The 24,349-nt window shown below is 44.1% G+C and overlaps 1 protein-coding gene across 2 annotated transcripts in view; it reads right to left on the bottom strand.

The window, feature by feature from the left end:
- The window catches only part of EXOC6B (exocyst complex component 6B), a 436,117-nt gene that overhangs the window by 169,711 nt on the left and 242,057 nt on the right, over positions 1 to 24,349 (bottom strand). For both annotated transcript variants that reach the window (XM_039540501.1, XM_039540502.1), the window contains exons 12-16: positions 22,487 to 22,558; positions 21,804 to 21,901; positions 12,798 to 12,903; positions 11,571 to 11,680; positions 1,906 to 2,017 (exon numbers count right to left, since the gene is read on the bottom strand). In XM_039540501.1, coding sequence (XP_039396435.1) covers positions 1,906 to 2,017; positions 11,571 to 11,680; positions 12,798 to 12,903; positions 21,804 to 21,901; positions 22,487 to 22,558 — 498 coding nt within the window. The remainder of the gene's footprint in view (positions 1 to 1,905; positions 2,018 to 11,570; positions 11,681 to 12,797; positions 12,904 to 21,803; positions 21,902 to 22,486; positions 22,559 to 24,349) is intronic.

The raw sequence follows: 24,349 nt of genomic DNA, 5'->3' as shown, positions 1-24,349 counted from the left end.
TCAAACACGCTGTCTGGAAGATGATGCAGTGGTGGGTCTTAATAGGCGAGGAGGTGGCTGTCTTATGGAAAGAACTAGAGATTTACTCTTAAAATGGGACTTGGCTCCTAAGTGACCTGGGAGCTTTTTGGAAATTTTACTCAATCTGTGTGTCCCTCAGACACATTTTGAGAAACAGTGTAAAGGCTCTGAGATCCCCAGATGAAAAATGCAATGCACTATATCATTTTATAAACACCGGCCAATATTTGTCCTACATAAGAATAAGCGTCAGGGTGAAGAACAGAGAAATAGTTTTGAGACAGAGCTAATGTCTTTTCCTCCTTTATCCTGACCAGGATGGGGCGGGGGAAGTTACCCATTTAGACCAGAGTAGAAAAAAGGGGAAAACTGTCCCTTGATAAGTGGTATGGAGCAGGAGGGTGACGCCAGCCTTAATATGAAAAGAGCGCCAAAGCAAAACACCGTAGGCAGGCAGCTCCTGCCAAATTAGACCTTTATTTTAAATTGGAGTCATTAAGTCTGAACTGTCGTGACCTGTAGGCATTTCCTGTGGAATCCCACTTCAGCTTCCAGAGAAGCAGTGCCAAGGCAGCTGAACAAACCCTCCACCACAGCACTCTCTCAACCCCATTATTTTCTTCTCCTGGCATCACCTTTCCTATGGAACACACACCATATGTCAAGCTCTTCTCTAAGCGGGGGGTAAGCAGCCTGGAGGGACTCCTGTGGTAAGTTAACCAGTCAGCTATTAAGCGCTGTTCACAAAGTCACACGAATCAAATTGCTGTTTAAAAATATACTCGCAACAGCGGATGATTTTTTCCGATGCATAAGGTAGGGCATAGCTCTACATTCCTCATTCCCCAGGACACCCTGGGGGGTAGGAGAGGAGGAATATGCCCCCAAAGATCAGAGACACTCCCCTGTGCTGGAGGGCAAGGGTGAATCCCAGTTGTAAAACTGAGCGCACATACAGGGATAAACCAGTTCTGATGTGATGAAATTCCCCTAGATGCATCCCCATCTTGGATGTATAATTGTTCCCAAAACACAAGAAAGGTTTTCACAGCAAAGTCAGCTGCGGATTTCTTAGAGTAAATGAGTGTTAGTCAGGTCTCATGTCACAATTCAAGTACAGTTACGTCAATTAAATACAGCTATATTTTATTTAATATTCCTTGGATAGCGGAACCCAGAGGCCTCACTAGGATTCATTAGCCTAGGCACAGTCCAAAGACTTGTACGTGTCTCAATTAGTTTATCATCTACTCACATTAAACTGATTTAAAATTTGGACCCACATTTATAGAAATGTCAGACACTAATCACGTGTACACAAGCATAAAGTCGCTGGCTCACAAACATTTTGTAACTGCCATAAACCTCAGCTTTCCTACAGTTTGGGAAGTTCTTTCTAAGCATCTGGAAAGAAACATGCTCTAAGGGCAGAGACTGCCTTTTATACTCCATGTTTGTATGGCATTTAGCGCAATGCTGCCCAATTCACTCACTGGAGTTCTGACTTGCGGCTGTAATACAAATAATAGTCATTTGTTTTACCTTATTTACATTTTTCATTCCTATAACAAGGAATACAATAGCCAGCATATAAATGTGTTCTAGAATTATAAATATTCAAGGGATACAAGCCATCAAATGATAGACAATGACAACTGAGAAAGCAGCAGAGAAATTCCTCTCTGAGCATAAAGCACTTACTAATTATTACAGCAATGCTAAGCAGCTCCCCATTGTTCCTAAAGAACCTAACATTACGATAATGGTCCCGTTGCTATGTTTTAAAGACACGCCCTAGAAAGGTGAAATGGAACCACAAACATTAGATGATGGGACACATTCTACTGCCATGACTAGCTGTTCTCAGGGGACTGAACTCTTTACCTCTGTCAGCCCTGTGTTTCTCCTCTTAATAACAGTCTGCAAACAGTTGCTCAGCATTCGAGTCAGCAGCAAGTTGGTTGATTTTCGAATCATGTCGTCGACCTCCGTGGAGCTGAAAAACAAAGTTCAAAAATTAATTTGCAGAATGCTTTGAAGCAGGGGGAAAATCCAAGGCCCCCAGCGCCACAGCATCCGAGCACCTCACAATCTTTACCCTCACAACACCCCCTGTGAGGTAGAGAAGTGCTGTTATCACCATTGTACAGGTGAGGCAGACACAGATTAAGAGACTTGTCCAGTGTCACATCGGGAGTCTGTGAAAGAGTGGGGAATTTAACTCAAGTCTCCTGAATCCCAGGCTAGCACTCTCTTGCCTAGACTGACCATCCTCACACTTCAGCACCTAATTGGCAAGGGTGCTGATTACCCCCAGTGGATACTTAGCACTCCCTGGTACCCATGCCCACCCCTTCAATAGTGCCGTGTGTGTGTGTGTGTGTGTGTGTGTGTATATATATATTTATATTATAGGTATGTTCTGTGAAGCTTCTTAATATCTGGATAAGTATTAATATAAATAAAAACAGATTTTTTTCCCAATGCTTTCTGCTGTCCTTGTTTTTCATGCAATCATGTCATACAATGACAACATGCCACCACAGTGCATTTCCACAGGTGCTTAGGAGAATGTCCCTAGAACTGGTTCTCCTCCTGTTGGGGTCAATGATTCCTTTCCACGCCCAAGTAAAGCAGGGTAGAGTAAACCTACCGAGAAAGCTGCAGGTGAAAGGGAGACCGTGGCTAAGCAGAAATGCTTCCCCCTGCCCAAGACTGCGATCTGAGGAGAAGCTGTGGAGAGTTAACATTGCTGGAGGCAATATTACCTACCCTTTGTGTACTATGTAGAGCCAGGAAGCACAGCAGGTGACAGCAATTGACAGAACAGTTGCTGATTGTGCCATGGTGGGAAAAGGAGGAGTCCAGGAGAGTTGGGAGCTAGAGTCCCTCCACCCAGCTACTCACCCTGAACAGAGCTTGTTGCTGGGATCCCCAACAATCCCCACCCTCCACTGTCTTCTTGAGCCCTGACAGTCCCATAGACAGAGGGGGCAATGAGGGAATATGTGCTGCCTCCATTGCTCCAACAGAGCTGCAGAAATCTTTCCATTTCTTTAACCCACTCATTAGAGAGACATCCAGCCTCCATGCTGCAGCAGCCTTTCAATCAGGGGCGGCTCTAGGAATTTGGCCGCCCCAAGCAGGGTGGCACGCCGCAGGGGGCGCGCTGCCAGTCCCGCGGCTCCGGGGGACCTCTTGCAGACGCGCCTGCGGAGGGTGCGCTGGGAGGGCGGCAGGCGGCTCCGGTGGACCTTCCGCAGTCATGACTGCGGAAGGTCCACCGGAGCCGCCTGCCGCCCTGCCGGCAAAATGCTGCCCCAAGCACGCGCTTGGCGCGCTGGGGTCTGGAGCTGGCCCTGCTTTCAATATCTGCTCTTTTATTTGCAGTGCATGCAGTTCTCCATTATTCCCAATATCTGCATTTTACCTAACCTTGCACCAAAGCAATCAATGCCAGGTCTGTGCTGGACAGAAGTATGTTTGTTTCTAAAATGACGGACTTTGTAATGGGTCAAGAAACAGAGCGATAGGGCCCAGTTTTCAAAGCTGGCCATGTACAAACCCCACACACAGAGTTGGGTGTGCCTAAACTTACATGTACTAATATCTGATATGCTTGTGCAAGTCAGGTCTATCACACACACACACTTACACTTTATTTGCAAGCATAACAGGGTATATATGTAATGCACTGGCAAAGTGCATGGTGCACCCACCTGCAGTGGCTGGCCTCTAGAAGAGAACAGGCTATTACTGCTAACTGGCTGTTCTCTATCCTTTAGTTCAAGTGATAGAGGTCTTTGGTGCTGTAGGTCCCCTGTTCAAACCTTGCTGATTATCTATGATGGGATTGATTGGAAGGGTCTTTATACACATACACACAATGCTTACCTTGAAAAATCTGGCCCATATATTTTTCCTGAACTAGACCCACTTATAATTAATGCAACCCCATTGTAACTCATAACATTGACGAAGCCCATTCACTTTAATGGTGTCAGAATGCTTTGGGCTTTATTTTTAAATGGGTGTTTTCAGTATACTAGAGGGATATGAAGGCCATTAAAAATATCCCCACTTTGCAGGTCACTTGAACTGCTGCTGGGAAGCTTCCCCCTCCTCCCCCCAAAGAAGTCCTGTTCTCCCTCCCTCCCACCACACTCCAGTTAAGTGTAATCTTTTCTTTTTGAAGTAGGTTTTGGAAAGTGACTGAAATGTTGGCTCCTTTGATCTATCATCGGCATCACATTAGGCCTGAAACAACATGGCCTTTATCTCGGAGAGCAGGAAGACAGGCAGCTGCTGGTGAAGAAAATCTCAAACTGGAAGGTTCAGAAACATTAATAACTTTAGGGCTCCTGGTAAACCAACCCTGTGACCTTTGGCTCCTTACCCTGTTTAACCTGACAAATGGAGAGATTACAAAGGAGAAAATGACATGGTAAACAAAAGAAAGCCTTCAAGTTATCTCTGTCCACTTGTGCGCTAGGTAGCCTTGCTCTGTACTCTGCTATCCAGCATGTCAGCTCACTGAAACCTGTGCTGGCAGCAGAAGCTAATGGGGCCAGCAGGCCTCTTCCCATCCCAGAACTCCCAATCCAAGTGATGTAATTTTTGTGCACAGCTGCTCTTATTTCAGTGAGATAAAGGAGACTCTGTTCTTATTTATCTTCCCCAAGGAAGAAAGAAAGCTAGCGTAAGTACCTATGCTCACAGTAGCCACTCTCCAATACCTGTACCCACCAACAAGCTGCCTTGTCACTGCAGGTTGATCTCCTCTGCACCAGTAACCATTGCATCTCTTCTGGTTAATGCCGATTAGGATCTGCTCTTTTGGGCACTGATCCTGCCAGGTGCTACGCACCTTTATCTGCTACTGACTTCTACAGGAGCACAGAACAGTCAGTACCTTACAGGATTTGACTCTTGATGACAGTTGCTAAGTTCCATTTTAAACTAAACACTACTAGCTGAAGCCTCACCACGTGTCCCTGCCTGGTGCACTCCCTCTGATTCCTCAACTCCTTCTAGCCTTATTTGATTTGTATTATGTTGTACTTTGGGTTTGTTAGAGACGGAACAGAACCAAAACCCTAGGGACATTTGGGTCCAGACACCAACTTCTTGCTTCAGGTCCATCTCTATCTCTGATTCTCTGTAGTGTGGTTGAATCCACTGTCACGGACGTACATTTTATTTATAAAGTGCTCCCCATCTCCTCCCATCGAAAGCTACTTGTGGTTCTGTACACCACACAATATAAAGATTAAGCAATCGTCATATGAGCCACCTCAGGGAAAATTCACAACTGGTAAAAGCAAAGAGGTTAAATAAAGCCACTGCACTACACAATATAAAGCTAACTGTTGGTACAGAGGATCACCAGCTTTCTTTATCATGATGTCCCATGTTAATAAGAACGGCCATACTGGGTCAGAGCAAAGGTCCATCCAGCCCAGTGTCCTGTCTTCTGACAGTGGCCAGTGCCAGGTGCCCCAGGAGGAATGGATAGAACAGGTCATCATCAAGTGATCCATCTCTTGTCACCCATTCCCAGCTTCTGGCAAACAGAGGCTAGGGACACCATCCCTGCCCATCTCGTTACCACAGCACAGCTGATCATCAGTGTCAGAACAGACCGGGAGGGACCCTACGCGTGGAGAAGGGCTTGCAGAGATTGGGGAGAGAGAGGTGAAAAGCCACACTGATAAGAGAGTAGCACATACAGCCTGAAGGTGACACAAAACCATCTCATTTGGATCACTGAAGTTAGGTCGCTTCTTGTTGGTTCCAGCGTTCATTTCTCCTATTTTTTAATCACTGAATGGAAGCTGAGGGTAGTGGTGGGTGGCAAGCTGGTAGAAATGAAATTTTAGAGAAGGCTTCTTGCCCGTGAGCTCCCATTAGAGTCACATGGCTGAATCCCTGCAAACAAGGGGCCATGTTATGACTCGACAAATGGACACTGGAAATAAGGCACAATTTTTTTTTAACAGTGAAGGTAATTAATCAATGGAACAATTTACCAAGGGCTCTGGTGCATTCTCCAGCACTGGCAATTTTTAAATCAAAACTGGATGTTTTTTATAAAGATATGCTCTGTTCAAAAAATATTTTGGGGAAGTTCTCTGGCCTGTTATGCAGGAGGTCAGACTAGAGGATCACAAGGGTCCCTTCTGGCCTTGGGATCTTTGAATCTATGATCCTGGCAGCACATTCACAATGCTTTGGCACGGATGATACTTTCTGCAAGAGGGTTGTTGCACCACTTTCCTCAAGCTAGCTGGAATAGGACAAAATGCTTTGAAAATTGATGGTTTAGTATCATCACTAACTTCACCCTTAAAGCCAGCAATGACATTTCAACAAAAGCCTTTAGTACATAAACAGGTAATTCTCAATACTAATGCTTAGCACTTACATGGTGCTTTACATCTTCAAAGCATTTCAAAACTAGCCGCTCTTTCTTTTTCAGTCCCCTAATATTATGCTGTCTGGCTCCAGTTCCTCCTTTGATGCATGAATACATCAATTTGTGACACAAATAAGGTAAGTGATGGGTTGTTAGTATGGAATATGGTACCATTTCCAAACTCTCTCTAATGGTCATTTAGATAGCTGGCAACATTGCCTGTTCAAATACTTCAGTTTTCGTTATATTTTGGATAAGGCTGCTGGAAGACCTTTGGGTTTTGAGCCCCACAGAAATAATAGTCGATTATTAGTAATAACACTATTCAAATATTCCACATGCTATACAAGATCCATTTACATGACTCCCTTGTGGGTAAACTCCAGATTCAAGTTGGGTTTCTATTCTATTCAGGCTCTTACACTGCACCTACCATAGTGGTATCTCAGAGTGGCTCAGTTGCAGAACAGCATCTGGAGGCATCAAAATGAAGGACTTTACACACACACACACACCGACCGTTCATTTTTAGGGTGGGTAAGTGCTAAGTGACCCTGGCTAATAGGGACATTCAGCATATTTTCCTTTTATTTCTGAGCCATTGCAGTGTTGGTGAAAGCTGCTGTGCTGATAACCCTGGAGGCCTCTGTTTATCCCCAGAGCAAGTAAATCCAGGCACAGACAGTAAGCAGAAAGGCGGCAGTACAGGATTTTCCATACTGCCCCACCAACAGGGTTCCCTCCTGACCAGCAATGCCCAGCCCTACTTATCTAGGAATGAGACAATTGTTCGAATCACCGGGAATGGAAAATTTGCCCTCTTTTTCTTTATATCTAAACTCCTCAGGGCAAGGTCTCTGTATTTGTAATATTTATATACTGGTGTTTTAGGGTTTTTTTTTTAAGTTTGGTCTCAGCTGAGTTCCAGCTACAGAACATCTTAGGTTTTTATATTAGTGCCCACCATGGTGGTATCTGTGCTCTTTTTCTCCCTTTTCCTACAGTACCATGTGTTCACGTATTAAAAATGTACATGGAAACAGACTTATAGACTGAAATAATATGATGGACTCCTCAGCTAGATGCAATGGTATAAAATGGATTATTTCTCGTATTGTTCTCCATATAGGTCAGATCCTACAAGCACTTCAGCACATGAGTAACACTGATTTCAGTGGGGTTACACACATGAGTAAAGTTACACCGCTGCGTAAGAATGGGATTTTCAAAAGAGACTAGGGGCTTGTTGTCACTACTGTGCTAAATTGGCACTGCTGATGCAGCAATGCTGATTTAGCATGCCTGGTGAAGACGCATTCAATCGATGGGAGAGCGTTCTCCCGTTGACGTGACGTAATTATTGCACCTCAATGAGAGGTGGGAGCTATGTCAATGGGAGAGCGTCTCCTGCCGACACAGTGCAGTGTAGACACGGGTTTAAGTCGATGTAAGTTATGTTGCTCAGTGAGATGGTTTTTTCACACCCCTGAGTGACATAACTTACATCGATTTAGGCGGTAGTGTAGACAAGCCCTACATGATGTAGAAGCTCAAGCCCCATGACAGCAATGTGATTTGAGCTCCTAAATCACTTGGGTACTTTAAAAATTGCCCCTACGTGTCTGCAGAGATTGGGCCCTATGTCTGTACAATCAAAGTCCTGTTAGATAACAAGTTGACACATTTAAAGGTTTCCACCTGTCTGAAAAATTCTGTTAGTTCCAAAGATAAGGAACATCTTTAAAATGAGAAATTCCAATAGAACTGGTGACATCTTTTGAACCAGTGGAAGTGTTTAAGACAACTTACTAGAGAAGAATCTCTAAAATATGCCTCAGGCTTATCCCAATGAAGAAATATTTTAAAACAAAGTTTTAAATTGAAATAATAAAGCAAAACAAAAAGTGTGCATGTGTGCACACCCATGAAAGCTGTTAAAAAGAAGACAGGTCTTTAAATATTTTAAACATCTTTCATAATCACCTCATTATAAAGGAGAATATTTCTGTCCAACAAATACAAGGAGCTGGCTTAGAATAATAATTAAAAATATATGACATGTTTTCTGCTGCAGGGTTTATTCTTCAGGAAAAGACTATAGAGTACTTAAGAGAACTGTCTATGTTAATGATAGCTGATGTCCCATATCCCATAACAGTAGCCATGACCTTCATGCCTGCTGTGATTGACAGCCTGACCCCAATCACTCCAGGGTGCAAAGTAAATGACAACCAAGGAAGAAAAAGAAAAAGAAAGAAAGAAAACTTGCTGCTGGCTTTGCAGCCAAACTTCCTAATAAAAACTCATTCAAACTGTCAGAGTGAAATGAAGAAAGTGTCAACAGGGGTTTTCAGAGAAATATTCAGAATGTTTGGATGGAAAAACACACCAGCTCCACTCCTTTCCCCTTGCCCAAAAGCACCCCTCAAAAAAAAAAAATGAAATCTCCTAAGCTGAAAGGAATTTTAATAACTTGTCCATGGGGAGCCCCTGAGGTGGTACCCAGGAGACCACTTTTCTTCCATTCTCTGACAAACCTAATCATCTCAGTAATGGTTAAGAGCACAAAGCGCTTAGCTGCACTCCTCCGAGGCAAGCACCACTGGAGGAGTTAAATGAATCCGATAGCTCTGTGAAACGGGACCATTTTGCAACAAGAGCAGAGGGCAAACTAGCTTCAGAAGCCTAAATATTTAATGGCAACCCACGGGTTAGCACCTGTCAGGCCCACCAATAACAGCATTCTGCCATGAGATGATTAAACTCTGGGACTGACAGTGAGAAGGCAGCCACTAGATCTCAGCTTCCATAGCAGGACACAGAGAGACTGGGGATTTCTCCAGGAACTGAAGCCCAGACCCAACAAGACAGCTATTCCATCCCTACAGAGCATTCTCCAGACTCTGGAAAAGCTTAGCCTGCAGGCATCCCCAATAGCACTGTTGTAAAAGATTGGGCCATTGGTGTGATATCCAGCCTCCAGCAGTGCCCAGTACTTGAAGCGGCAAAGGATCAGGAACATCCACATACCGCACAACACCTAGCTACCTGTGCATTGTACACAGGCAGTAGGGAAGAAGGAACCCTTTCTTGCCCTTCCAGTGAGAATTCACCATTTATTTATGCACCTTCTGCAAGTTAAATATATTACTGTGAGTAAGCATGGCCCAACTTATAATTACTAGGTTGTATAATTGTTCTCCAGGCTTCCACAGACACAAAAACATTTGTGTAAATAGCATCAGGGCACCTGGGCAGGGAGGAAGGATAGTAAACAAAGAAATTTTGTAGGATATTTAAAAAATAGATTCAAATTTCATTTGTTTATTTATAAAATCCCATGGAAAAAAACTGACACACAACTTGTTTGGGAGAAGTCAAGCCTTCCAAAACCACAGAGCTCACGGAAAACATGTCCTGAAGGCATCTGAGTATTCAGCTCAGAGTGCATGTGATCCAGTAGTTAGATCAGAGAACTATGGGGGGGAACTCCTGAGTTTTATTCCTGGCTCTGGAACTTGTGACCCTAGGCAAGTTTCTTGATCATTCTGGGCTTAGTTTAGAATTGGCATAAATACTACTTACCTTCCTCACTGGGGTGCTGTGAGGCTTGAATGGGAAACTTCTCCTATTTGATCTTTTTTTTTTTCATTCACTAAGAACTTTCTGCAAATCTAGACTCTTGGGTATAGCTCCTCCCTCCAGAAGGTGGAGAATTTTGAATATTTTTGGTGATGTCAGACACTATGTATAAGGTGCTTGTTGGCTCACCAAAGCCAGGTGAAATGCTGAAAGTTCTTCTCTAAGAGAGCTTCATGTAATTCCTATGAGTTAACTCCAGTTACCAGCTAGAGAAGTTTCTCCGTTAGCTCACGTGATAGAGACCCAAGCTTTTAGCTTTGGAGTCCTGGACTCAGACTCCATGATGGCTGTCTATAAAAGCACTGCCCTACTGAACAGGCTGAGTAGCTAGGTGCCTGGAGAGTGATACCTAATGTTTCCGAGGCACGCTTTAGAGCAGACTCTCTTTGCTGAGTGGATCTATTGGCAGGTACCTTTTCCAAACTGGAAACGGGAGGGGAGGAGAGGCTGCTGGATGTACAACTTAATGAAGGGAAGAGGAACGGCTGAGCATGGACATATACTTGTACTAAGGGGAGGGCATTAAGTGACGCTGATGGGCGGGAAAGGGGGTGGAGGACTTGCTGCTATTCTCGAATTGTGCACCCGTGCTGCTGGACCAAGATGGTGACACACATTTCTGGTCTCGATGGCACAGAGCTTGTCGCCATAAGCTTCTTTGGAGATCATGGAGGGTGAGTGGTGGAAACAAAAAGAAGGGAAACGAGTTGTTGGAGGAGGAAGCTAGTTGGTGAACTCCGTAGGTATGGGAGGGTGTCCCCTGGAGGAGGGTAAGCGAGAGCCTTGGGAAGGCAGAGTTTTCAGGAGGTAGGTCCTTGTGTTGTGACATGACCTTGGGCCCAAGAACACTGGGTGGACGCAGAGGGGTGGTACCTAGCTTATCCTTGAGTTCCTGGAGCAGGGGAAGAGACCTGTTGGAGGCCACATACTGCCTACACTGCCTACCACTGTAGTAATCTCGGAAGGTGGATCCCTTAACAGTTAGCACTTGACAAGAGCTGTTCCAGAACCTTCTCTGGAAGTGTTCCAGGGAGCCCTATGTGAGACTGCCATGCTGTGCCCACACTATGAAGTCCCACCAGCCATTGGTCTGGTGGGCTAAAGACCATCATTACCATTGTCAGGGATGGCTGGGCTCAGCTGTGCTGTATGAACTCTTCAGAGGAATCACAGAGGGAACAGACCCTAGAGTCCTCTGACTTTTTATGCAGCTGGCAACATACTGTGCGCTCCACCAACTGGAAACAGCCACAGCTGTTCTTCAAGAGCTGGCAAGCCCGTTATATGCATGGGATATTACACGACTAAAAAGGAGTGCACCATCTCTGTCCTCTGGCAAGAAGGAACTACCCCCAAATATTAGTACTGGCATGGAGGATTAAGGAGAAAATGAATGTTTATAAAGTGTTTTGACATCCTGCAGTGAAAGGAGCTATATACATTGCAAAGTTATCATATTTACATGAACAATCATCAGTATCTCATACTGTACCTCAGGTGAAGATCTTCTGAGAACTTTAGACAGGCATAGATGAATTCTTTAATCTGATTGTAAACCTTAGGCACAAACTCAGAAAAGGGGAACTTCTTTGGAAACGGTTGCTGTAAAATGCAGGAAAGAATTAAAATAAGGACAAAAGCAGAAATTTAACAGGGAAAAGCACCACTCCCAGCAAAAGCTAGAGTGTGGTAGCTGCTTTCCAGTTCCATGCTTTCAAATTAATTCTAATATTCAGCCAGGTTATGCAATGAAACAACAAGCCAGCGTTTACTGTATGTTATACAACGGTTTCAGCCAAGTGAAGAACCAGATAATCACTCACAAATGGCACTGTACTGGGCCTGGAGAGAAATCTGCAGCTAGAAGGGAATAGTCAGAGGAACACCCCACCCATACCCATTACCAGTTCCCTTATTCATAAAAAGAAAATACTGGAAGACTCCTCAATGTTGATTTACCACCGCGCATGGCACAAACAGTTTGTTCTCTGTCACCTCTTACTGTTTCTGCCTAAGGCAGGCACTGGCTTACAACAGCACTAGCAGGGAGGAAGCAGAGATCATGTCCTTCAAATCAGCCTCTTACTAGCTTGGATTCAACCATAGCCTAGACAGGGCCCAAGGGTCCAGAGCACAATGGTGAAGAAACTAGATGCCAAACAGATGGGGAATGGGAAGGGGGGTAATTAATGCCCAAACACCTAACTCGGATTGAACTCCTTCCCCCCGCAACCCCGTTTGTAATTACACTCACCAGGCCGGGAGCATACATTTGCCTGAGGCTGAGCACAAGCCAAGCATAGTTTAAAGGGACACTGACACTGTTCAGGTCAAATCTGGCCCTACTTTTAGAGTTTTGTGAAGCCCAAGCTTTTACAAAACCGAAGGTATCGTTATATTTTAAAATTCTGCAGTAATTAAAATAAACCAAGTCAATAGAAACACTTCCATAAAATCAAAATGAAGTTCCAATGGAAACAGACTGTAAAATAAAAAAAAATTCCCATGTATTGCAAGCATTGCAGAACTGTGCTGATCCAAAAGTGAAACTGACTAGATACTGACAAGTCTGCTGTCTTCCTCTAAACCCAGACAATGTAAACCATGAAAAATACACATGATTTTTTAAAAATTATTTCCATTTTAATAATCTTTAGTGTTGGTAGGAACTAGTTTCTTAATGGTATCCCAACAGGGTCCCTTTGAGAGGCTTCCTTACCTTTTCCAGCTCTGGATCCTGGAATGGGAACTGTCCTATTATCTTCTTATAAAGTTCTTCATTAGCTACGGGTATAGGACTGTAATTATCTGAATCAAGTATATTTCTGTAAAATAAGAGAACAGCTACAGTAACCCTTCTTGTGCAGAGAAATAGTGTTACCACCAGGAGCACATCTGTCCAGAAGCCGAGCAGAACAGCCAATATCAAAGGTTACCGGCATTCACAAAGGCCTAGCAGAATGAGTTACAGCAGTACAGAGCATTTCAAGGTGAGAAATAGGGGACATGTGGCTCTAACCTAAAATGGCTAGGAGTGCTGCTCTTACCCAGGTGTTGCCTCTAACCCCAATCCTTTCCCTACACAAAGACCTCTGATCCGAATTAGTAGTGCTTTCAGTCTGGGTCATCTGCGGTTTTCACTTGGGTGAGTAACCTGCCTACTTTACAATGAGGACGCAGGCTAAATCACTCGAGCGCTGATGATCCTCCAACGCCTTCCCACAATTCCCCCTACGAGCCAGGAAGGACAGATACCTTTTCCCAGAATTCACTGATAAAAAGGCCATAGTGCAGCTCAGCTCACTGCAGCACAAAGAACCAGGGGATGTGCCTCCAGAAGCCCTGACATCACAGAGGTGAGTGCAGCACTAGTGAAGACACAGCAGCTCGGGTCTGGCTTTGAAGTGTGGCCAGCTCACACCCAGCTTAGACTACCCCAATGTTCAGGCCTGAGTGCCGATCACCCAAGTTAACTCTGCAATGAAGACATACCTTGTATTTTAGGTGGTCAAAGAAGTAGCACAAGTGAATGTATCACATGGATATCACTTGTGATGAGCGCTCTGAGGCTGACGAGTCATTTGAGATAATTACTTGCAAGGCCCAACCAAACCACAAGCAAGGATCTAACCAGGTGACCATCAGGCAGGTATATAGGCTCCCAATGAAAGCAGTCACTCCAGTCTGCTCCATGTCTCTACTTTGTTGGTAGTTCTGACAGACTGCTCCTATGCCAGCCTGTTCCTGCCCCTGCTTCAACCTGTGCCTACCTCCACTCCTGCTCCAGCCGTCATCTATTCCTGCTCAAGCCATGGCAGGTCGCCCAGCTGTGCTGACCATTTGAGCAAACTTCTCCCCGAAGTGCTCACCTCTGGTGACCGAAATGGAACCCCCCTGGAGGTTGGTCCTCAACCTCCAGGGTCAGCTTGCCCAGTTGCAACAGGAGAACAAGTCCCTCTGCTCCCAAATCCCGGCAGATCCAGTACTGCCAGCAACAGTCCCTCTGGAACATGGCCCAAAGGTCAGAAAGATTTGATGGCAGCTGCCAGAAGTTCTGTGGTTTAATGCTGCTTTTTGTTCTGGATGCATCCTGGAATGTATCCTGATGACCAGACCAAGATGGGTCTTCTCAGTTTATTGATCGGTGAAGCCCTAGAATGGGCCTCACCACTTCTGGAACAGGCAAGCCTGGTCCTTACTAATTTGAATAAATTAATCTCATACCCTTTCGTTCCTATTTGATAATCTGAATAGCACTCGTATTGCTGAAGCTGCCTTGCAGTTTCTCAAAGAAGGCCATTGGCCTGTCCTGCCATATGCCGCCTACTTTCAGGGTCTGGTTGCCGATACATGAAGGAACAAGGCAGGCCAGATCTACCATTTCTGCCAGGGTCTGAATGATGATGTAAAAGATGAACTGGCCTAGGTCAAGCCCCCACTATTCGGAACTCATATTGAATTTTGCATTGGATCAAGAGTCATCTGAGTGACTCCAAGAAAAGAAGACATGCCTGTAACCTCAGCCAAGCCCTGCTCCATTGTGGCCATCCTCACGGACTGCTCCAAAGCTAGAGCCTTTGTAGATCCATGCAACATGAAGGCACTTCATGGGTGAAACAGCCTTAGCCTATACTGTGGTGGACAAAGCTTCTTTGCCACTGAGTCCCCCCCAGTAATTCCACGCCCTTGACGAATCTGGGAAATGACCAAATCCAGACCCATTAGAGGGGTCACAGCCGCACATAACCATGGAATCGAGTTCTCCACACAAGCCCTCTCTTCTGCCATCACATATCTTAGCAGCCGCAAACTGTCACTTTTCACATCTGCAGGTCTTGTGCCGTCTCTGTATCCAGACTACACCTTAGCATGAGCTGGGTGCAGCTCACCTCGTGAATTCCAGGGCTTCTAGTAACTTTATGGATGCAGGGTTGGCCAGTGTGGAAGAATCCCAGTGTGGCAGTACCACCCCAGACCAAGTGGAGTCAACTAATGGTAGCATACTGTTCTCAGGTCCAATCACCCATCAAACCGCACTCCTCCAGCTCAAAATCCAAAACCATATGGAAATTCTGCAGTTCAATTTAATCATCTCACCGCACTTTTCTATTGTGCTCTGCATTCCCTGGCTCTCAGTGCATGATCCAAAGATCTCTTGCAAGACACAAAAGATACGATTTGAGTCAAGCTACTGCCAGCAATTGTGCCCAGTCAAGTTGGGTGCCCAGAAAAGAAAAAAGGGTCATGGAAAAGGCCATGGCCTTCTGTGTTCAACAGATTCAAGGAAGCAAAATACCAAGATTTTATTGATGTTATTTGACAAAAGAAATGCTGACATCTTACCCTGCACAGACTCTGTGACCTAGCCGGGGTCAGGATTCCGTTTGGATGGATTTTACCCTTACTGGAACCAGAACTCAGGGCCTTATGAGAATACCTGGATGAGAATCTAGCAAAAAAAAATGTAATTTGTCCTTCCATGCCTCCTGCTGGAACCTCCGTTTTGTTCATTTAAAAATGAGGACAGCTCCTTGCGTCTTTGTGTAGACTATCTGCACTGAACAGAATCACGATCAAGAACAAGGTACCCTTGCCTTTGAATAATGTGTTGTTGGAAAGGGTCGATTCTGTTGAGGGCATTTACCAAGCTTGACTTCATGCCACTTGCAATCTAGTCCCCATTCAGGAGGGCAACAAATGGAAAATTGCATTTCACACCATATGGTCATTTTGAGTACCTAGTTTTGCCTTTCCATCTCTCCAGTGCCCCAGTCACGTTCCAGCACTTTGTCAATGACATTTTTAGAAGTGTTGTAAGATCAATTTGTGGTGATCTACCTGGATGACATCCTCATCTTCTCAGAAAAACCAAACCTGCCATGACCATCATATTCTCCTGGTACTTGTGCACCTCTGAGCAAACAGCTGTAAGGGAAACCTGAGAACTGAGTTTGACCACCATTCTGTTGACTTCTTAGGCTACATACCACTTCCCCCGACAGAATAGGTATGGATCCTCAAAGACTGTCCAGTTGTGATGAAGTGGGAATTTTCTGTAATATTTTTATGAATGCTGTGTGTTCCTCAGTTTCCCCTATATGCTGCATTGTTACCCAGTGGGTGGACAAGGGTTGTTTGCTATCAGAGCAGGTTAAGAGACATCGGTATGAATGTTGTCTAGCTTTCTATGCCTTAGTCCCTATATGAATGGAGCATCTGAGAAGACAAAGGCAAATCCAATCACTAGGACATTGACACCTAGCAACCGACAACCTGGAGGGATATTGATTTCCCCCACTCTCCTCAGGGAAGCCGAGCATAAGCCCCCAGCTAGCGAACAAAGGACTGGAAAGGTTTAAGAAGGGGAATAAAGAGTTGGCTGATGGAAGGAGTTGCGGTTTTCACGTGGGAACTGACCAAGGCGGTCAAACAGAGACCCACAGAGCTTGAACACTACAGCTTGGCTGGGCTAAGGGCTAACCAGAATAGCCTATGCTTTGACCTTCATTTCTCTATGCTAACCTCAGGACTTCCCATGCACTGTTTCAGTTGACTAATACGCTGGAAAAGGTTAACAAAACATTAACAAGTCACTGGGACCAGATAGCATTCACCCAAGAGTTCTGAAAGAACTCAAATGTGAAGTTGCGGAACTATTAACTAAGATTTGTAACCTGTCCTTTAAATCAGCTTCGGTACCCAATGACTGGAAGTTAGCTAATGTAACGCCAATATTTAAAAAGGGCTCTAGAGGTGATCCCGCAATTACAGACCAGTAAGTCTAACGTCAGTACTGGGCAAATCAGTCGAAACGATAGTTAAGAATAAAATTGTCAGACACACAGAAAAACAAACTGTTGAGCAATAGTCAACATGGTTTCTGTAAAGGGAAATTGTGTCTTACTAATCTATTAGAGTTCTTTGAAGGGGTCAACAAACATGTGGACAAGGGGGATCCAGTGGACATAGTATACTTAGATTTCCAGAAAGCCTTTGACAAGGTCCCTCACCAAAGGCTGTTACGTAAATTAAGCTGTCATGAGATAAAAGGGAAGGTCCTTTCATGGATTGAGAACTGGTTAAAAGACAGGGAACAAAGGGTAGGAATTAATGGTAAATTCTCAGAATGGAGAGGGGTAACTAGTGGTGTTCCCCAAGGGTCAGTGTTAGGACCAATCCTATTCAATTTATTCATAAATGATCTGGAGAAAGGGGTAAACAGTGAGGTGGCAAAGTTTGCAGATCATACTAAACTGCTCAAGATAGTTAAGACCAAAGCAGACTGTGATGAACTTCAAAAATATCTCACAAAACTAAATCACTGGGCAACAAAATGGCAAATGAAATTTAATGTGGATAAATGTAAAGTAATGCACATTGGAAAAAATAACCCCAACTATACATACAATATGATGGGGGCTAATTTAGCTACCACGAGTCAGGAAAAAGATCTTGGAGTCATCGTGGACAGTTCTCTGAAGATGTCCATGCAGTGTGCAGAGGCGGTCAAAAAAGCAAACAGGATGGTAGGAATCATTAAAAAGGGGATAGAAAATAAGACTGAGAATATATTATTGCCTTTATATAAATCCATGGTATGCCCACATCTCGAATACTGTGTACAGATGTGGTCTCCTCACCTCAAAAAAGATATACTGGCACTAGAAAAGGTTCAGAAAAGGGCAACTAAAATGATTAGGGGTTTGGAGAGGGTCCCATACGAGGAAAGATTAAAGAGGCTAGGACTCTTCAGCTTGGAAAAGAGGAGACTAAGGGGGGATATGATAGAGGTATATGAAATCATGAGTGATGTGGAAAAAGTGGATAAGGAAAAGTTATTTACTTATTCCCATAATACAAGAACTAGAGGTCACCAAATGAAATTAATAGGCAGCAGGTTTAAAACAAATAAAAGGAAGTTCTTCTTCACGCAGCGCACAGTCAACTTGTGGAACTCCTTACCCATGGAGGTTGTGAAGGCTAGGACTATAACAGCGTTTAAAAGAGAACTGGATAAATTCATGGTGGTTAAGTCCATAAATGGCTATTAGCCAGGATGGGTAAGGAATGGTGTCCCTAGCCTCTGTTTGTCAGAGGATGGAGATGGATGGCAAGAGAGATCACTTCATCATTGCCTGTTAAGTTCACTCCCTCTGGGGCACCTGGCATTGGCCACTGTCGGTAGACAGATACTGGGCTAGATGGACCTTTGGTCTGACCCGGTATGGCTGTTCTTATGTTCTAAGCCCTCCTGCGTTCACAGTGCTTGCTGAGGTGCAATAACCCCTGAAGAGTGTACAAGTCTCTACCAGGACTCTATCTCAGCAGCACTCACTGAACAGAGCTCACAGTGTGAAGCAGGAATGCTGAAGGCCCAGAGGTCCAGTCTACAGAGGCAGTGAAGCAGCGTGGCTGACCCTGGAGGAAGAGTGAGACCTCGAGGGGGTATGGAACACTGAACGGATTCTTCCTAGAGACTGTTCCAAAGCTGAGGGCATAGCACTGATCCTGTGGTTCCATGACACCATGATCATGGATTGAGCAGCCCCAAGAAATGTCCATGACATCTAGTGTTTCCTAGGGTTTGCCAACTTCTACTGGAGATTCATCAAGGGGTTTTCGAAGGTGGTGACCCCAATTACTCAACTGCTCTGGAAAAATACTATATTTGCTTGGACAATGGAAGCCCAGTCTGCCTTTGATCAATTAAAGGAAGAGTGTACATCAGCACACATTTTTCTACATCCAAACCTGGCAAAACCCTTTGATGTTGAAGTAGATGCCTCCAATTATGCAATCAAGGTAGTTTTGTCACAACGGCATGGGCCCCTGGGTGTGCTTCTTTCTTGTGTATTCTATTCCCAGAAATTGATGCCCATGGATCAAAACTATAAGAATCATAGAATGTCAGGGTTGGAAGGGACCTCAGGAAGTCATCTAGTCCAACCCTCTGCTCAAAGCAGCAGCAAACCCCAGACAGATTTTTGCCTCAGATCCCTAAATGGCCCCCTCAAGGATTGAACTCACAACCCTGGGTTTAGTAGGCCAATGCTCAAACCACTGAGCTATCCCTCCCCCCAGTGATCAGATCAGTGACAAAGAACAGCTGGCTTTTGAAGAATGGCATCATCATCTGGAAGGCGCATGTTTTCCAGCCTAAGTATGTATGATCTAGAATTCCTGTGAACTGTGAAAGCTCTCAATCAACACCAGAGCCACTGGTTCCCCACCCCCTTTTCTTCCTGGTTCAACTTCACCTTGACCTATCACCTGGGTGCCAGGAATGATAAACCCAAAGCACGGTTTCATACGAGGCCGTACTGGGAAAAAGGAGATGGGGATCCAGAACCTGCCACTATCTTGAAACCCTGCCATTTTGCCAATGTAGCGATGACAACAGCTTGCCGTCTCTCATGAGGTCCCTTCTATCCCTCCAATCCATTTGCAGCAAAACTTATGTTGACTGATACAGGCCTAGCTTCTGACTCTAAATTCTCAGTCAACAATGGGATCCTCTTGTATAAAGACTGGATGTATATCCCTGAAGATCAACTATGCCCAGCAATACTCTGGCTATGTCGGGATTCACCCCAACTGACAACTTCAGTCACTGGAAAATGATGAGGCTGGTGTCTTGAAATTTCTGTGGCCAAAACTGCATTCGTTCATCAAGCCCTACATCATCAACTCCTGTGACGCGTGTGCTAAAACAAAGACTCCCTGGGGCAAACCCCTAGGCACGCTATTGCCTTGCCAACTCCACCTCAACCCTGGTCTTCCATATATAAGGATTTTAACACTGATCTTCCCAGTTCCTAGAACCACACAACTGTGTTGGTCATTGTCAACCTGCTTATAAAAAGTCACATTTTGTGCCATACCTTCAAATCCTCACTGCAGAGGTAACACCCCAACTGTTTTACAACCATATGTTGAAACTCCATGGTCTACCACAGGGGTCGGCAACCTTTCAGAAGTGGGGTGCCATGTCTTCATTTATTCACTCTAATTTAAGGTTTCGCGTGCCAGTAATACATTTTAACGTTTTTAGAAGGTCTCTTTCTATAAGTCTATAATATATAACTAAACTATTGTTGAATGTAAAATAAATAAGGTTTTTAAAATGTTTACGAAGCTTCATTTAAAATTAAATTAAAATGCAGAGACCCCCCAGACCGGTGGCCAGGACCCGGGCAGCAAGAGTGCCACTGAAAATCAGCTCATGTGCCGCCTTCGGCACACGTGCCATAGGTTGCCTACCCCTGGTCTACCATGTAACTTTACATCTGATCAAAGACTGAAGTTCATTTCACATTTCTGGTGAGAGCTGTTTGAGCTCCTGGATGTGGATTAGCATGTCTCCTTGGCTTATCACTCCCAGACCAATGGACGGATGGAATGAGTGAACCAAATACTTGAACAATACCACCATTGCTTTAACAGTTACCACCAGGATGACTGGGTTTTGCTTCTTCCTTTTGCTGAATTCGCTTTCAACAACTCTGACCACAGATCAACCCACCAGAGTCATTTTTACACCAACTATGGTTTCCACCAACCAATGTATCCATCCATGCCACAAGTCACGCAGTCTCCAACTAGTTGGACACTTTCACTGCATCCAGTCAGAGCTGAAAGCCCACCTAGAATCAGCCAAAAAGGATTACAAACATTACACTGACCTCTGTAGGCAGGCAACCCCTCAATCATGGTTGGGGATGAAGTATGGCTCTCCACACAGCACTCCACCTTCATGAGAAGTGGATTACTGATACCTTGGCCCACCTTGGGTCATCCAGCAGATCAAACCTGTACTCTTTGAACTCCAATTGCCTCAAAATATGAAAAGACACCCGGTATTCCACATCTCCTGGCTGAAAAAGCATATTGACAACACCTTTCCTGGACGAGTTCAACTGCCTCTCCATCCAATATGGTCCAGGGACATGAGGAGTAACTTGTGAAGATCTTGGACTCCAAAGTTCACCAAGGGAATCTCACTTACTTTGTTGATTGGGAGGATTATGATCCAGCTCCTGGGAGCTGGCCAATAACATACATGCATCTGCCCTACTTCGAGAAGTCCCTCAGTCACACACCAATAAACCAGGCCTGAGGATGCCTGATAGGCATCTTTTTTAGGGGTTGAGAGGGAGGTTGGAAGGTACTGTGACGAACGTTCTGAGCTTGATGAGTCGTCCCTGAGCCTGAGTGTTTTGAGCCTGATGAGTCATTTGAGACAATTACCTGCAAGGCCGAAGGGCCCAGTCAATCCATAAGCAGAAGTCTGACCAGGTAACCCCAAGGCAAATGAAAGCAGCCACTCCAGTTTCCTCAACATCACTACCTTCTTGGGAATGCTCCCTGGTAGTAGTTAGTTCTGACAGACTGCTCCTGCTCCAGCCTCTGCCATGCCCCAGCCCTGGTCTCGGCCTGTGCCCTGCTTCAAACCCTCCTCTAGCCAAGGTTGGTTGCCCAGCTTTGTTTGCAGCTATGTTGCTATTTCCTCTCCCTCGCCCAAGGTGGATAGGCTGCACCAAGTTATAGCAAGTTTAACATAGGACGAATTTTAGACATAAGCACGCTGTTAAAAATAAATAAATAAAATATAAATAAAAATAAAATAATAATAAATAAATAAAATAAAAATAAAAAAAAACATTTTAGCCTGTACATAAAATCTCTGCAAGTAAAGTCTTGTCACTGTGTATAAAAAGCTTCTTACCTGAAAACTCCTGACCATTTCTTTAGCAGAGTCTCACTATATTGGTCTCTGATTTCCAGTAGCATGTCAAACAGCTGGTTTACAGGGAAGCCATACCCCTGCATTGAGAAACGCAAGCACCTTCATTCAATAAGAAATGCTAACACTGGGATTTACCGAAAAAGGAGTCAATTCTACACTTCCATGACAGTCATCAAATTTAATCTGATGCGAGGACTGCATGGCTCAGGGATTTAGTACCTGTGTACTAAACGCTAGGCAGCCCATTCTAATCCAGACTAGATCAGTAATGATTGAATGTTATTGGCTTTTTCACAGGCCTGGCTCCTGGGACAGGTGTGGACATCCCAAAAAGCCCTGTCATGTTCAACTCCCTTGTAGACAGTCTCAGCAGAAAGGCCAAGGGCCTACTCTGAACCCTAGAGGTGGTCTCTCTGGGTCCAGGTGGACCAATCACGTGGGTAAGGCAGCGTGGGCCACTGCCCACAGATTAACTGCCCTGTGCAAACAGTGTGTCTGCCTCCTGGGCTATCAGTCTGGTCCCTGAATTCACGCACCACAAAATAAAGAAACGGGCACCGCTTCACCATGTCATGTCTATCAGCCGGTTTAAATGGCGGACACCTTTCACGAGCACTACAGATGTTTAACAAGATGTACATCAGCATCTGACAGTCACATACCTGGAGTGTATCTGCAAACAGAACTATGAGGTTCTTCAAGTCTAATACCAGATTTGGGTCAGAACAGTAAGACTAAAAAGAAAAAAGGGGGAGGAGTTGAAAAAAAGTTTTAATCGTTACAAATAGAAAAAACATCCACACATACCCTTCTGTAATCCTTCATTTTCTGTAATATATAGACACTTGATACAACCTTATTATTGGTAGGCTTTTAATAGCCTTTTACTATACAGCGTGTTCGGTCACATCATGATACACTGTCACAGAATACAGAAATACTGAAACATCATCCCATTCCAGAACATGTTGCAATCAAAAGCTCTACAGGACACACAAGGTTTTCAGTTGCTGTGTAGATACCCCAGCAAGATGTCTTTAAAAGTACCGAGAAGTTACTGTATTTATCAGGAGACTGAGAAGGGAAAAGATGCAAAAAGCAGTGCACTGACAGACCAAAGACACCGAGTGTTATCTACTGCTGAAAAAAATTGTTAATTACATTATGTCTAATGTTAGCCAGGTCTTGCAAAACAGAAAATATCCCCAAAATTCTGTATATTAAGAAGATTTCATTTTTAACTAGAGGGTTCTGGCAACATGAGGAAAAAACATTGCATGTCTAGGTGTCAGCAATATTAACGTCCATATGATGATATAAACAATTACTACAGCTCAAGACACTAGTCAGAAAGATACACAGCCTACTGGGAACAGCTGATGAAAATCACAAATTAGATCATACATCCTCTTTGCACATAATCTTTATCTTAGCAGACTACCCTACAAAAGAGAAATATGCAAAATTTCAAACAGACTCTTACCAAATATATAATCAGTGATCCTAAACTGGAAAAAAGAAACAGAGATTTCAAGTCCATTGGGAAACTCAAGAAGCAATGACTCTGTTAATCAATGTGACAAAGAAACATTTCCCAATTCACTGCCCAAAAAACAAAGTAGGAAAGAAAGATAGTTCCCTACTACTCTCAGAAATGATAGAAGATCTCCCACTCAAAAGTAAAGAAGAAAACCCAAGCATAATCCTGGCCGAAAGGACAGAGACGAAACAGGCTCACTAATGTAACAGCCTCCCACCAAATCAGAGATGAATGATAATACAGGGTGGACATGCGGGGTAGTTATGCTGTTGCCAAAATAACTGTTTGGTGCCAAGATAATTTGATGATGACCATAATATAAATGCTGAATGACTACGTAAAACTGCATGATTGTTGTAAAACCTATTCCTATCATACACTTCATGTAATAAATTGAGCAACAATTGTCATGTTAATAAAGTTATTGAAATTTAAAAAAACTGAAGTGTTTTAATTTGTTTTGCTCTCGTTGTTTACACTGTGCCGCCAGAAATCCCTGATTAAACAGAGTTCAGCTTTGTGATAGACAGGTTTGGGTCTATTTTTCTCTCTACATATCATAGAATCATAGAATCATAGAATATCCCCTTCCTTAAGGCACAAACAGAGTCAACCAGCAAAGTGTATCTCCAGTTAACAAAGCTGCCATGCTATGGAAAACCAGAGCCATGGGAAACATGGGAAGGGGGTAGGTTTAGAAGATAAAATAAAAAAAGAACAAGTTAAAAATCACTTAGAAAAGTTAGATGCCTGCAAGTCACCAGGGCCTGATGAAATGCATCCTAGAATACTCAAGGAGCTAATAGAGGAGGTATCTGAGCCTCTAGCTATTATCTTTGGAAAATCATGGGAGATGGGAGAGATTCCAGAAGACTGGAAAAGGGCAAATATAGTGCCCATCTATAAAAAGGGAAATAAAAACAACCCAGGAAACTACAGACCCAGTTAGTTTAACTTCTGTGCCAGGGAAGATATTGGAGCAAGT

The sequence above is a fragment of the Mauremys reevesii genome, linkage group 5 (assembly GCF_016161935.1).
Source record: "Mauremys reevesii isolate NIE-2019 linkage group 5, ASM1616193v1, whole genome shotgun sequence".
NCBI classification, from domain to species: Eukaryota; Metazoa; Chordata; order Testudines; family Geoemydidae; genus Mauremys; species Mauremys reevesii.
The sequence above is the reverse complement of the archived record's forward strand: the minus strand, read 5'-3'. Positions and strand labels throughout refer to the sequence as shown.